At 48.3% G+C, this 13,359-nt stretch overlaps 1 protein-coding gene across 4 annotated transcripts in view; it reads left to right on the top strand.

The window, feature by feature from the left end:
• Positions 1 to 13,359, top strand: part of Syk (spleen associated tyrosine kinase) — a 70,523-nt gene that overhangs the window by 34,988 nt on the left and 22,176 nt on the right. For 3 of the 4 annotated variants that reach the window (XM_075969631.1, XM_075969630.1, XM_075969632.1), the window contains exons 4-7: positions 9,086 to 9,224; positions 10,640 to 10,721; positions 11,199 to 11,230; positions 12,722 to 12,787. In XM_075969631.1, the coding sequence (XP_075825746.1) occupies positions 9,086 to 9,224; positions 10,640 to 10,721; positions 11,199 to 11,230; positions 12,722 to 12,787 (319 nt within the window). The remainder of the gene's footprint in view (positions 1 to 9,085; positions 9,225 to 10,639; positions 10,722 to 11,198; positions 11,231 to 12,721; positions 12,788 to 13,359) is intronic. The other variant, XM_075969633.1, reaches the window with a different exon arrangement.

The raw sequence follows: 13,359 nt of genomic DNA, 5'->3' as shown, positions 1-13,359 counted from the left end.
GAGCTGTTAATTACAACTTAGAAGTCCATATTTCCAAGTTCCCAAAAGCACTGATGATGGCTGTGGTGATTGTGGTGGTCAGACAGCCTTGCCTGAGTCTGAAGAGACACCTGATGCCTAGGCAGGCTACATCACGAGATCTCTATAGGTCTGTAACCATAGTCGGGGAGAGATTCCTACAGCACATCCAAGTGCTCTGGTATTTGACTGGGAGAGAGAATGAACCTTCAGTGTGTATGATGCTTCCACATGAGACTGTCTAAGGGACCTGCAAAAACACCTGCTAGAGGGGCTAAGGACCAGTAATAGAACATTTGCCCAGTGTGTACGGGGCCCTGAAATCAACACCCATCCCAGCCAATAAGCTACTAAAAAGAAAAGTGAACCACCAAGTTTGGAAGGCAAAACTTAACTATGTATTAAAGAGGAAATTAGGCACTGGAGAGATGGCTAGTGGTCATGGGCTCTTGCTGCTCTTCCAGAGGACTGGGATTTGGTTCTTAGTACCCACAGCAGGCAGCTCACAACCTCGTGTAACTTCAGCTCTGGGGCATCTGGTGCCCTCTTCTGGCTTCTGAGGCCACTTTTATACATGTGGCATTCACCACACAGACACACATACACATAAGTGACAATAATAAAAAGAAATCCTTTTGAAAAAAAATTGTAAGTTGGAGAAAAATGAAAAAAGTCAATGTTACATCTGTTCTAACTGAGGGAAACTTGAGAGACCAGTAAGCAACGTAGGCACCTAGGCACCAAACCAGACTCTCCTGCTACCATGAGCTCCGTGCTGCAGACAGCCCTCTTGAGGCATAATCTCTGAGCCTTGTTTTACCTAGCAATAAGGTAACAGGAATACGGTAGTCCCTTTTATCTGTGGTTTAACTTTCCAGGTTCCCGTTGCCTGCCATAAGCTAAGTTTGCAATTGCTAGGTGGAAATTTCCAGAAACAGCTCAGAAGTTTTAGATGCACTCACACTGAGTAGCTTGATGGCCTCCTGTGTTATCCTGTCCCATCCCATGTGGCACCAGGTGGAAATCCTCTATCCTGGGATGAGAATTATCCTCTGTCCTGTGTGCCCACCCTGTAATACCACCCACCCACCAGCAACACCACAGCCATCCTGATTATTGGTTCCTGCCCTTCCTGTGAGTTACAGCCATTATTTTGCTTAGTAATGGCCCAAGAGGAAGAGTAATGATGCCCAAGAGAAGCTGTGCTTGATATGGTACTTGGTTTGCTACATGGTAGTGTCAGTCATCTTCAGGGAGGCGTGGTGAGTGCTCCCTGTAGGTGGAGGAGGTGTGGTGAGTGCTCCCTGTAGATGGAGGAGGCGTGGTGAGTGTTCCCTGTACATGGAGGAGGCATGGTGAGTGCTCCCTGTAGGTGGAGGAGGCATAGTGAGTGCTCCCTATAGATGGAGGAGGCGTGGTGAGTGTTCCTCATAGATGACGTTGTCTGCAGTCCTGTTCCACCCTGAGCTGTGATATGAACTGGGTCGTGTTCAGAGATGAGCTGGTGGTTGTGTTGTTCCTGTGCTTCCTACACCCATTGATCTCTCCATCAGCAATGCCTGCTTTCCCTTTGCCACCCCTCTTTACTCACAGACTAGTTCTCCCATCAGAGAAAGCATGCCAGACTTCCTCACAGTATCCTCTCTAGCCCGCTTTATGTCCACTGCCTCCCCTTCTGTGCCACATTGGTTCCCGGAATCGCTAGTTTATTATAGTCCATACTTTGTGGTTTTAATATCAAGCAGGTCTGGGTATATAATGTCCTATTCTTCTTGTTGTTGTTCTTATTCAAAGCCTCTTTTATTATAACTCATGCTTATTTCCTTTTGGGGTGATCTTTTTGAGCTCATGATTGGTTGATACTCATCTGTGGGGAGGCTGAGTGTCCTGCACTGGAAATGTTTTTCTCCGGGCTTTGAGATGTTGTTGCTGGCCTGTAAGTCAGCTCCAGCCCATTGCAGTGCTGTGCTGGTAGTAGTGTTTGACTTTACCCAATTCGTGTGTGTGTGTGTGTGCATGCACTTGTGCGTAGGTGTACGTGTGAGTGTATGCGTATAGAGGCCAGAGGTCAACCTTATGTGGCTCTCGGGGGCCATCCACTAGGACCTCGAGGTCATCAATTAGACTAGGTTGTCTGGCCAGCAAGTCTCAAGAATCTGCCTCTCTCCACCTCCCCAGTGCTGGGATTTAAAGGATGTGCCCCTAATGTCAGTTATTTATGTGAGTCCTGGGATTGAATTCAGGTCCTCGTGCTTGTTCAGCATGTATTTTACTGACTTAACTGTCTTCCCCAGCCCCATGGTTTTGCTTTTATTTGCTGAACAATTTTGCCTCCTCAAGTTTCAGCTCATTTTGTGTTCTATACATGCATTATAAAATTATATTGTAGGCATCAAAGAAACCCCTCTCTTTGTTCATTAATAAATGAAACCATGACTGTTGCGAGCCTCCTATGCCGCAGTGAAAGCCAAGTTCAATCAGTCTGCCCACACTGCCATGCAGGATCAAAGCCAGGTCATTCATTTGATCTGTTTGGCTTTGCCTGTAGGGTCAGCAAAAAAAAAAGTATCATAGCTTTTCTGAAGGAAAAGTTCAAAGACAGCTGTGGACTGATGTCAGTATCAGCTCACTGCTGCTGCTCAGAGGTCCTGGGAAGCTGGAGGAGAAGCCACAGAAAGAAATTCTACCTTCAGGAGCTGGAGCAGAGAGACCAGGACACAGAAGCATTCGGTGTGTGGATGAGTGCATGCCCACACAGTGAGTGTGTGTAAAGGCCAGAGGTCAACCTCAGGAGTTATTCCTCTGGATCAATCCACCTAGTTGCTGAGACAAGGTCTCTCACTCAGACCTAGGGCTTGCTGGCGTCACTGGTCTAGTCCAATGACCCTGCAAGTCCCAGAGATCCACCTGTGTCTGCCTCCCTAGTGCAGGGATTACAAACACAAATTATTACACTTGGCTGCTGATTGTTTTAATAGGGATTCTGAGGATTGAACTCAGGGCATCATGGTCCATGCCGAGCGCTTTCCCTAGTGCACCACCTCCACACTGCAGGGAGAGACATTTGTGAAGAAATGTTCTAAAAGACACACTGTGGAGAACGCATGCTTGGTGTGCCCCAGATATGTTGTTTTAGGAACTCATCTTGCTCTCAGGTCTGCACAGAGGACACCCAGGGGCCTCTGTGTTGCTAGTACAAGGTGTTGGCGGACATGATATTTCTGTTCAGAGTGTCACTTACTCCTGCATCCCTCTCTCCCTCTTTCCTTAGCCCACCTGGAAAAGCCACTGCATTCTTAGCTCTGAGTAAGGATCCTTTTCTCTTACCTCGTAGTCCCTCTCCTCCCCTCCCCTCTCTTCCCCTCTCTTCTTCTTTCCTCTCTCCTCTCTTCCCCTGCCCACCCAGACATCCTTCCTTCCTCTGACTCTGATGGCCCCTCACAGATTCCCCGGAATGAACAGGTTCCCTGAACAGAGACTGAATGGTCCAAGGGCTGGGACATGCACCTGCTGCTCTGTTCTGTTTGCAGCAGATGCAAACCATATCCGCAGAGTCTTAGGGAGACAGCCTACAGGGTCTCATCACCTCCCAGGTCTTCTGCTCAGTGCCTGGCCTCCCCCCCTCCCCCCCCACATTCTCCTGCCCTGAAGGCAAACGAGAATGGATAAAGGGGTCAGATCCTTCTGGCAAAAGTAACACCCTCCCCTCTCCCCTCTGGGAAAGGCAGGAACAAGGTCTGTGTGTTTAATCAAGCCTCTGGAAGAGCATGCCAAGGAAGAACAAGGACTCTTGTAAAGACAGCACAAAATCCCAGCATAATCCTCAGGGAATCACCCCAAGACTTCATAAGGGCAAACTAAAAATCCGCTCATTTACTTATTGAAAGGAAAATGTTGGATGTAAATCGTCAAATGTTGAGCTAGGGAGGTAGCAAAGTTAGCGAGGTGATTTTCTTATAAGCTTGAGGACCTGTGTTCAGTCCCTAGAATTCACATACGTGCTTGGCATGCTAACACTGAGGACAGGATAGGAGGCTTTCGGGATCTTGCTGGCCATGGTCAGCTAGAGACCCTGTCTCAAAAACGTAAGGGGAAGAGTCATAAAAGAAGACCCCAATGTCACCCTCAGACTTCAGTGTGACACCTTGTACACACCTGCATAACATACACACATACGCACTACACACACACACACACACAGTGTTAAACATTGGTCAAGGGTGTCTAGGAACAATCGAGAGCCAGTAGAACCTGAAGATTAACCTCGGGGTTCTGTCCATAGACCAGAGGCCCAGGTGTTGCCCATGAAACCTGCCAGGATTTTTAGAAGCAGGAGACGGCCAAGACAGAAGCCAGAGAGCAGCTTTCTCACTAGTTCTCCTGTTTTGAGTTCAAAATAATCCCAGCCAGGCTCTGCCTGCAGCCTGCAGATAGATACCTCAAGCTGCCTGGCCGTTGGTGAGGTCAGCCCTTCTGGTCTTTGTCGCTTATAGATGTTAAGTCTGTGGGTTTCCCGTCTCTGCCTTCATTTCCTCCCAGCTGCCATGGGCACTGCTCAGGCCGTGTGTCCAGGCGGTAACCACAGCTACCGGCTACCTGCCGCCTGAGGGCTTAGCCTCCAGTACGGAGGGTCACTTATGCATAGCCCCTTGGGGAGGCTACAAGAAGAGGGGCCTTAGCAGAAAGACTTGTCCAAGAGCAAGAGGCCGCCGGCTCCATTTCCTCCCATATCTTCCATGCTGCTTTTCCAGCGAGACACTAAGTTCAGCAGAGCTAGGCAGGGCCAGTCTAATGACTATAACCATCAAGCAAACACCAGCTAAGCCAAGAAGTGAACTAGAACCAAGTTGCAGAAGCCCCTCCCCCGTCTCAACCCCACCCCATCCCCAGGGGACATATGCTCACAAAATAGTCATATTTTCTTTCTTTCTTTCTTTCTTTCTTTCTTTCTTTCTTTCTTTCTTTCTTTCTTTCTTTCTCTCTCTCTCTCTCTTTCTCTTTTTCTTTCTTTTTTCCTTCCTTCCTTCCTTTCTTTTTCAATTTTACCACCAAGATATATACATCTCTACATCTCTAAACACAATCTTTCGCTTTTGCCCTTCTGGAACTTCACGTATGTGGAATCGAGGAGTAGCTTCCTCGTGTGTGGTTCGGAGGGGCAGTATGTACATGTATGTGTACCTGAGATGCACACGTGCTGGGGAGGGGCAGGTGTTTGCAGAGGCCAGAAGCTGGCACTGGCTGTCTTCCCAAAGGTCACTCTCCTGGTCTTTTGAGACAGAACCCCTCACTGAACCTGGAGCTCACCAATTCAAACAGGCTGAGTACGCTGTGAGCTCCCAGGATCCTCCTGTCCCCACCTGCTCAGCTCTGAGCTACAGACACCCACCCACACCTGGAATTGTGAGTCCTGGGGATCCGAACTCAGGGCTTCCTGCTTGTGTGGCAGGTGTTTGCCAGTGGAGCCTCCCCCCTGCCCCCACCTCAGTGCGTTTCCTGTTTGTGACACTTCTTAGTGCCCTGTGTAGCACCCTTGTTCACTTGGGTTTTACAGCCCCTTCTATCGTATGCATAGATTTGCTGAAGGACTTGACAGTTTGTGCGGTAACTTGTGAACATTGGGAATGTGGGCAGCTTCTGAGAAGCACAGAGAGCCAGTCGGTCTTTCTAACACCTTCTGGGGTCAAACACACCTGTGATTCAGCAGAGGATCCCTTTCCTTGTGATTTGTCAGAATTTTTTTAAATCATGTACTTCCTGTTTCTTTCATCACAGGGGTCCTACACATTTCAATGGACAAAAAAAGGAAGAAAGGGGTGGTTAGAAAATATAATGGATCCAATACACTTTTTTCTTACTTTCTTGAGTGCATTAAAAAAAGAAGAAGAAGAAGTGGGGGCTGTTGCTTCGGTGAGCTTGTAATGACTTTCCTTAGGTTATTTTATGTTTTTCCTCCAAACAGGCACAAAGGAGGCTGTAAGCTCAAATTCTCTGTTGATGTTTTCCTGTGCCTTAAAACAGTTTCCTTTTCCCCCGGGACTCCTAGCCAATGTTTGCCCAACCTCTATGAAATCTATTAAAAAGTCTCATTATCCAAAGTACCCTGAGCAGCCACGGCAAGGGGGGTGCACATGGAGAAGGAGTCATTATTACAAGGCTATCCCCGGCATTTAGAATCGGCAGCTCCAGGTAGAGAGTGTGAAGTGGAAAAGCATTTAAACAATAACAAAATTTGACGGAGCATGAGGTGCAAGTTTCCGAGACTGGACGGGCTCCTTGGGAGGATGGTGGAACAAACATCTTGGGAAGGAGGAAGGGCAGGAAACAGGGCTCGGTTTGCTGTATCGACTTTTCACTCTACTGACCGCACGTTTCTCACACCTGGAGGTGGAACTGTTGATCCTGTGGCGTGAGTCGTGGCTGGAGCCCATCCAGGTGCTTTTCCAAAGCAGCGGCACTGATGTGTGCTCCCATTGGCAGCAGAGGGGCAAGAGTCGCTCCATCCCGGAAACATTTGCATTACTCATTGTTTACACGACTGCTGGGGTCCACAGTGCCATGGTGTTTCTTCTGAACTTAATTTGGAGTGTCCAGATCTCTCACAGCGTCCGTTGTACCATCTCTCTAGACCTCTGCCTCACTGAGTACCTGTGGTCTGCTGTATTGGATTTGTTTGTTTAGCAGAGAAGCATTGCTGTGTTGCTCAGGCTAGCCCTAAATTCCTGGCTCCCATCGACCCTTCTACCCCAGCATGTGAGAGGTAGGCACCACACAGAGCCTGGAGCTTTCTTGTCAACTTTAGCCAGAGAAAACCAACCAAGGCCTGAGGCAAGAAGGTGGGTTAGTTAGCAAGTTCAATGTGGATTTAGAAATTGGACTTCAGACCCCATCTTTTCTTTCCATGACTTTGGGATCTCAGGCATGAGGGGCTCTCAGTCAGGAAAATGACATCGAGATGTGTCTTTTGATCATCTTTCTCCCCAAACAACTTTTATAAATATATGCACCAATTCTTCATGAGATGACACCTGTGTGCTTCTGTTTTGGTTTTGTTTTCCTTGAGACAGTGTCTCCTGTACCCAAGGCTAGCCCCCAACTCACTGTATAATGGAGATGGTCTTGAGCTACTGACCCTCCAGCCTCTACTTCCTCTTGGAGGGATGGTAGGTGTACATCTCCTCCTCCCCTTCCCCTCTCCCTTTGTCCTTTCTTCTCTTTTCTCCTCACTCTCCCCTCCCCCCATCACTGTGTTTTATGCCTGTTTTTGTGTGTGGATGTGCACCTTGTTCCTTTGAGACAGGCTCTGTCACTGGACCTGACTCACTGCTGCAGCTGAGCTGGTCAGCCCTAAAGCGTCTGAATCTGCCTGTCTACACCCTCCAACACTGGGCTTACACGTGCAGGTGCCTGTGTCCAGTTTGCTTTACAGCAAGTGCTCTTACCCACTAAGTCACATACCCAGCCTCTCACATGTATGTTTGTATACACGTTATCCATCCTTTCTGCAAGCCTCTGGCATCTGTAAAATAGAGCCAGCACACACTGTGGATGGCTTCCCTAAAAACAGGCCCAACTCTCTGTCCATATATGGTGTTTTATGGCATGGTTGGGCATTGCCCAGTAACCAACAAGGTTTTCATCAGCCACATGACTGTCTGAAAGGAGTTGGCACCTCAGGATGCTGGTGACTCACTGTAGGTTGGAGGGGCTGTTTCCATAGAGGCGAAACTTCGGAATAACCATCTGCAAAGGCCAGGAAGGGTTTGGTTGTGCATCTTCCACCAGCTGCATTCGTGTATCTTGCCAGCTGCCCTGAGCTTCAAGCAGGGGCTTGGAGGGAGCCCTGGCCACTGCACCAACCAAACACCATTTCAAAAGGAAATAGATTTTAAAGTTGCAACCTCCCCCCCACTTCCAAGAGATGGGCTGCCTGGAAGGAGAAAGGGAAGTGTAGTCACTGGTTCCAAGGTCCAACTTAGCCTGAACTGTGGTTGTGGTCTTGACATCTTGTAACCGGAGAAAGCAGCACAAATCGCCCCAGTTTGCAGATAGACTCCTGGCTGCTAGCCTGACTGAGCTCTTCTCAAGCTCAATGCATTTGGGTGTTGTTGAATGCTCAGAGAACTCATCTTCCTTGTTTTAGCAAATGCAGAGGCCACGGAGGTGTCCCAGGGACTCACCCTGCCCAGATCACGTGATCAGAAGGCATGAGCTACTAGAAAGCGGGGAATGGCATGGCTGGGGAGAAATGAGGCTCTGATCTGGAAGAGTCACATCCCTTCATGCCACGTCAGCCTGGAACACAGCCTGGCTGGGGCCTAAGGTTTTGAAGTACCACTTCCTCCTATAGTGTCTGGACTGTCCTGTTCACATGTCTCGGTTCAAGAGTGCACTTGTGTGTTGTCACTTGGCATGGGGGCCTGGAATACTACATGTAGCTCATGAGACCAGTGAAAATGGAGTCCTCAGGTCATCTGCAGGTCCTGCTGGGCCTCAGGCTGTTCTGTGGGTTCATCTCACATGGCTACCATTCCCTTCTCAGGCACAGGATGTCAATGCCATCTGATAATATCAAATAGTGTTTAAGCCTGGCCCTGGTATTCAGGAGAGGGTGAGAGAGTAAAGAAGACCTTGGGGAGTAGAAGCATTTATAATCTTTCATGTGTGCTCCAGAAGATACTGTTAAAATGCCCACTGGATTCCCCATCCACACCACACCTGCACCTGTGGTTAAAAAAATGGAGATGAGTCTAGGGGCTCCATAGATACCCAAAGCCTGTGCCTGTTGCCCTGAGCTACACAGATCCCAAGCTCTGTTCCTGATCTCCAGAACTTCACAGCCCTGCTGGACCTTTGCCACAGTCCAGCTCCTTCTCTTGACCTTTCTTTTTTTCTGTCTTGCTGACTCTGGTACTGAGCTTACCTGGACCAGAGGTCTGGGTGCTGCCTGCCAATCACATGCCCACTTGCTGGTTCTGGTGAGCACCTGTTGCCGACAGTGGCTAGAGTACTGGTTCCTGGGTCAGAAGGTCAGAATATGGGGTGATACGGTCTGTTCTCTCTCCAGGATCAGGGCCCGAGACAACAATGGCTCCTATGCGCTGTGCCTGCTGCATGAAGGGAAAGTTTTGCATTATCGCATCGACAAGGACAAGACAGGGAAGCTCTCCATCCCCGAGGGGAAGAAGTTCGACACCCTCTGGCAGGTGTGTATATATATATCTGTGTGTGCCTGTCTCTTTCTGTCTCTGTGTGTCTGTCTCTGTGTCTTTGTCTCTGCCTCTCTCCCCTCTGAAGGGCACAATGCAGGTCCATGGGACTGCTAGCAAGAGAAGGGACAAGGCAGTCTGCCCCAGATACTCCCTCAATCCACTCTCTGATTTCCGATGACTTGTTTGAGACATGTTGATAGAGGCCATTATCAAGTCAGTGAGGCTACAGAGATTCCCATCATTTTTCTCGAGCTATTAAGTTCTTGGTGCTTCAAGATCATGTGATTCAGGGCATTGCTCAGAATTTAGCAGAATGTCCCTGCCATCTGGGTCTAGAACAACATGGAATAACACACACACACACACACACACACACACACACACACACACACACAGTCATAGGTGACCAAAGAAAGAACCAAGGACTTGTGACCCAGCTGCTCCTGGAACTGAGAGATGCCAGGGTGACATCAGGGTAGATAAACCATCTGGACTTATCCTCATAGCAGAGTCCCTGTGGGAAGTCAAAGCAGCTTGGGAAACAAATTTATACTTCCTAAGCTCCAGGCAGCTGCCTGTCTAGAAACACTGCAGGCCTGCTCTGCAAAGGGTTCATTCTCAACCAAGCTGTCAGTAAACCTAGAGACAACTCAAGCCTGCAGAAGCACCCTGACACTGTTCACCCTACTCCCCACAATTGCTACTAAGCACATTTTTCTTCCTTAATTTGGGATCGCAGCTGCATTAACTATGGAGACAGAAGTAACAAAAGTTGAAGGCCAGCCTCAGGTACATAGTAAATTCAAGGCCAGCCTGGACTACATAGCAAAATCCTGTCTCAGCAAACAAACAAGCTGATAAAGGTCTAGCTGATGGAGATGGTATGGATTCCTAGTGTATCATCACCTGGCTGTGATGGTTTGTTTTAATGGCCAATTTGTCACACTCTAACTGGCCTGAGAAGAGAGCCCAATGAAGGATTGTGTAGACAAGATTAGAGCGCGAACATGTCAGTGGGGACTGTTCTGATTGCATTCACTGATGTGAGAAGACCAGGCTGTGGTGGGTGGTACCATTCCCTGGGTTGGAGTCCTGGTCTGTGCAAGAGTGGAGAATGTTAGCTAAACAGTAAGCAAACATGCATTCATCACTCTCCATTCTTGATTCTGGATGCGACTCACAGTTTCAAGGCTAAAAAAGTTTGTTGGCTCTACACAAGGACATCCTTAGCCTATCCCCCGAGGGCTTTGTGGGAAAGACTGTCTGGGGTTTCCATGGCTTTAAAGTCTGTGATGGCATGACTCTGTCACTGTCTCCATTTCTCTCCTTCTACTGACCACTTTCTTCCCTACTTCTCTTGTAGCTGGTGGAACATTACCCTTACACTTTCTTCCCTGCTTCTCTTGCAGCTAGTGGAACATTACTCCTACAAGCCGGATGGGCTGTTAAGAGTCCTCACTGTACCATGTCAGAAGATCGGTGCACAGATAGGTGAGTGATTGGGACACATCGGGTCTGGTTTGGGGGACATTGGTCACTATCAGCGGGGTGTCAGATTTGTCTATTCCAAACTAAAGCAGGCTGAGGCTTTGATTTTACCATGTGATTAAACTTGATGTCATTCCAATTCTAGGAATCATTAGTTGAAGGATAATTAATCACTATATTTAATTGCATGTGTTGCCAGAGATGGTAGCACAAACCTTTAACCCCAGCATAGGAGACAGAGGTAGGCAATCTGTGTGAGTTCCAGGCCAGTCTGGTCTGTATAGTGAGACTCTGTCTCAAAAAATAAAATCTTACTTAATTGAATGTGTGAAAAATTCAGTAAAAGAGCAAAGTATTGATACAGAAAGTTTACTGTCTCCTCAGTTTGTTCCAGTCGTATCGATTGATCTGACAAGTAGATGGTTTGCAAGAACACAACAGTAATTGTCTAACCGCAACCATGGCATATTCTTCTTGCAGGTCACCCACCAAGTTCAAATGCTCACCCTGTGGTAAGTGTTATTACAGGTGTCTGTGCTGAGGAAGCAGTTGTATTTACGTACTCAGGGAGTCCCGTTTTAGTTAGCACAGCTTCTGGACTCCAAGCTCAGCCCTGAAGACCTTGGAACTCCAGCGAGTCTGGGGAGGCACCTGCCTGTGGCCACTACTCAGCTAGCCTGTTTTTGTGGTTTCATGACTGGCTTATTTTCTCTTCGTCCTTTAGAGAAGTATACAGAGCGAGGAAGAAACCCACTGTTAGATCAGAAAGGTCTCCTGTCAGATGCAGCAAAAGGGGGCATATTGTTCAAGCTCAGCCTTGCACTGTCAATATGAACATGTGTGAGCCTTCCACAGGCCTGCTGACAAGCATGTCAGTAGGACAGGGCTGGCAGACTGGTATCTCCTTGAGTTTAGCTACTCAACTCCTTTGACCAAATCAATTAACACAGAATTACTAGAGATTTGACCTCCTGGGTAAACCGGTTTGGCCAATGATTAAGGTAGGGAGGGTATGCTTGGTAAGAACTCAAGAGAAAGGTCCAGAGAAGGAAAGAATCTGGGAGTCTTGGCCAGAGACAACATACCACTCCATGTCACTAGATGAGACTGCACCCCTGACGTCTCTGTGTTGGCATACCCCTTTCATCACCCTGCCCACAAACAGAGAAGGATCTCAAATCACTTCTCATCTGGGATGTCAGAGCTAGTACTTGGTTACTCTGCAGATGTTGGTCTTCTCATATCTTGGGGACTCCAGCGTGAACATCCCAGACCATTAGCACTAATTGGGGAATGATTCTTGATTTATGTCCTGCTAACTCCTAAACAACAAAACTGACCAAAAGCCAGAAATGTGTTCTGTCTCCAGTGGGGACAGGTGGCCACTCAGTACTGACACTGTTGATCCAGGGTTAATGCCTTCTACCAAACTGAGAGACCTTGAATTGGCTAAAACACCAGTGAACTTGAGGGTCCTATAAAATACAGTGCTACCAGGGTCCCCACTTGCATGGGCTTCCCATGTTTCTCATGGCTCTGGTATTTATCATTTGGTGCCCTTGAAACAGATCTGTTGGCCCTCTCATCTCAGGCATGTCCAGCTTGTGGCCTAAGGGGCTACATATGTCCCAGGACTTGTAGATGACAATGTCATCTGCAACCAGTGCCACTGAACAGAGACACCCCTGAACCATGAGTGACTAGAGTCTCTAGTGGAGCCTGACACACGAGATTTCCATAGACAACATGGCAGCTTCCTGTCTCAGCTTTAATTTTGCCGCCTTCAGTGGAAACTATTTACTGAATATTCTAGACATCCCTGCCCCAATGGCAGCATCTCAAATGGTCCAGATTTGCATGCAGGAAATCTCGCTGGGGCTGGTGAAGGGGCTGGACTGTGCACTTGCAGAAGCAAAGCCAGGTAGCTTGTCATGACAAAGAATATCTTGCATGTTTTTTCTGAAACTAAACGCTCTATTCCTCTCTGCCATTGTGGTTTCTAGACTTGGTCACCTGGTGGAATAATCTCAAGAATCAAATCCTACTCCTTCCCAAAGCCTGGCAAAAAGGTGCTAAAGCGTCCCCTGCTTACTGCCCCTGACTAAGTGGTAGGATAGACCCCCACGCAGACCATGCTTGGCTCCCTCTCCCCTTCACCCAGCAGAGCTCTGCCTCCATGCCTCCACCGCCTGCCCGCTTTTGAGTGCACCTGCTGAGCCGAGCCGCCCTTGCACAGCGCATTCCATGCTTTGTGTGCAGCTTCTCCATCGCTGCTGCTGCATAGCCAGACCATGTTGCCTTGTTCTCTGCCAACACATAAATTCAGTCATTTCAGTGAAGACAACCAGTGCCCGCTGACTCTCACATCAGAGGCTGCACGGTCAGCTCATCCTTGTTGTCTAGAGTCACATGTTGCAGCATTAGCACCTCTGTCACATGACGCTCTTCACAATAGCGGGAACTGAGGTCTCTGGAGGTGCTCTGCCCCCAAAGACATCAGACTGAATTTCGAGGGACAATAAAAAGAAAACCTTGAGGGCAAGACGGCTCAGATGCTAAAGGCACCTGCCACCAAGCCAGACAGCCTGGGTTTGATTTCTAGAACCCACATGGAGGAAGGAGAGGACTAATTCCTGTAAGT

This window comes from Microtus pennsylvanicus, chromosome 4, assembly GCF_037038515.1.
Source record: "Microtus pennsylvanicus isolate mMicPen1 chromosome 4, mMicPen1.hap1, whole genome shotgun sequence".
NCBI lineage: Eukaryota > Metazoa > Chordata > Mammalia > Rodentia > Cricetidae > Microtus > Microtus pennsylvanicus.
Note: the sequence above shows the minus strand (reverse complement) of the source record. Positions and strands in the feature narration are given on the sequence as shown.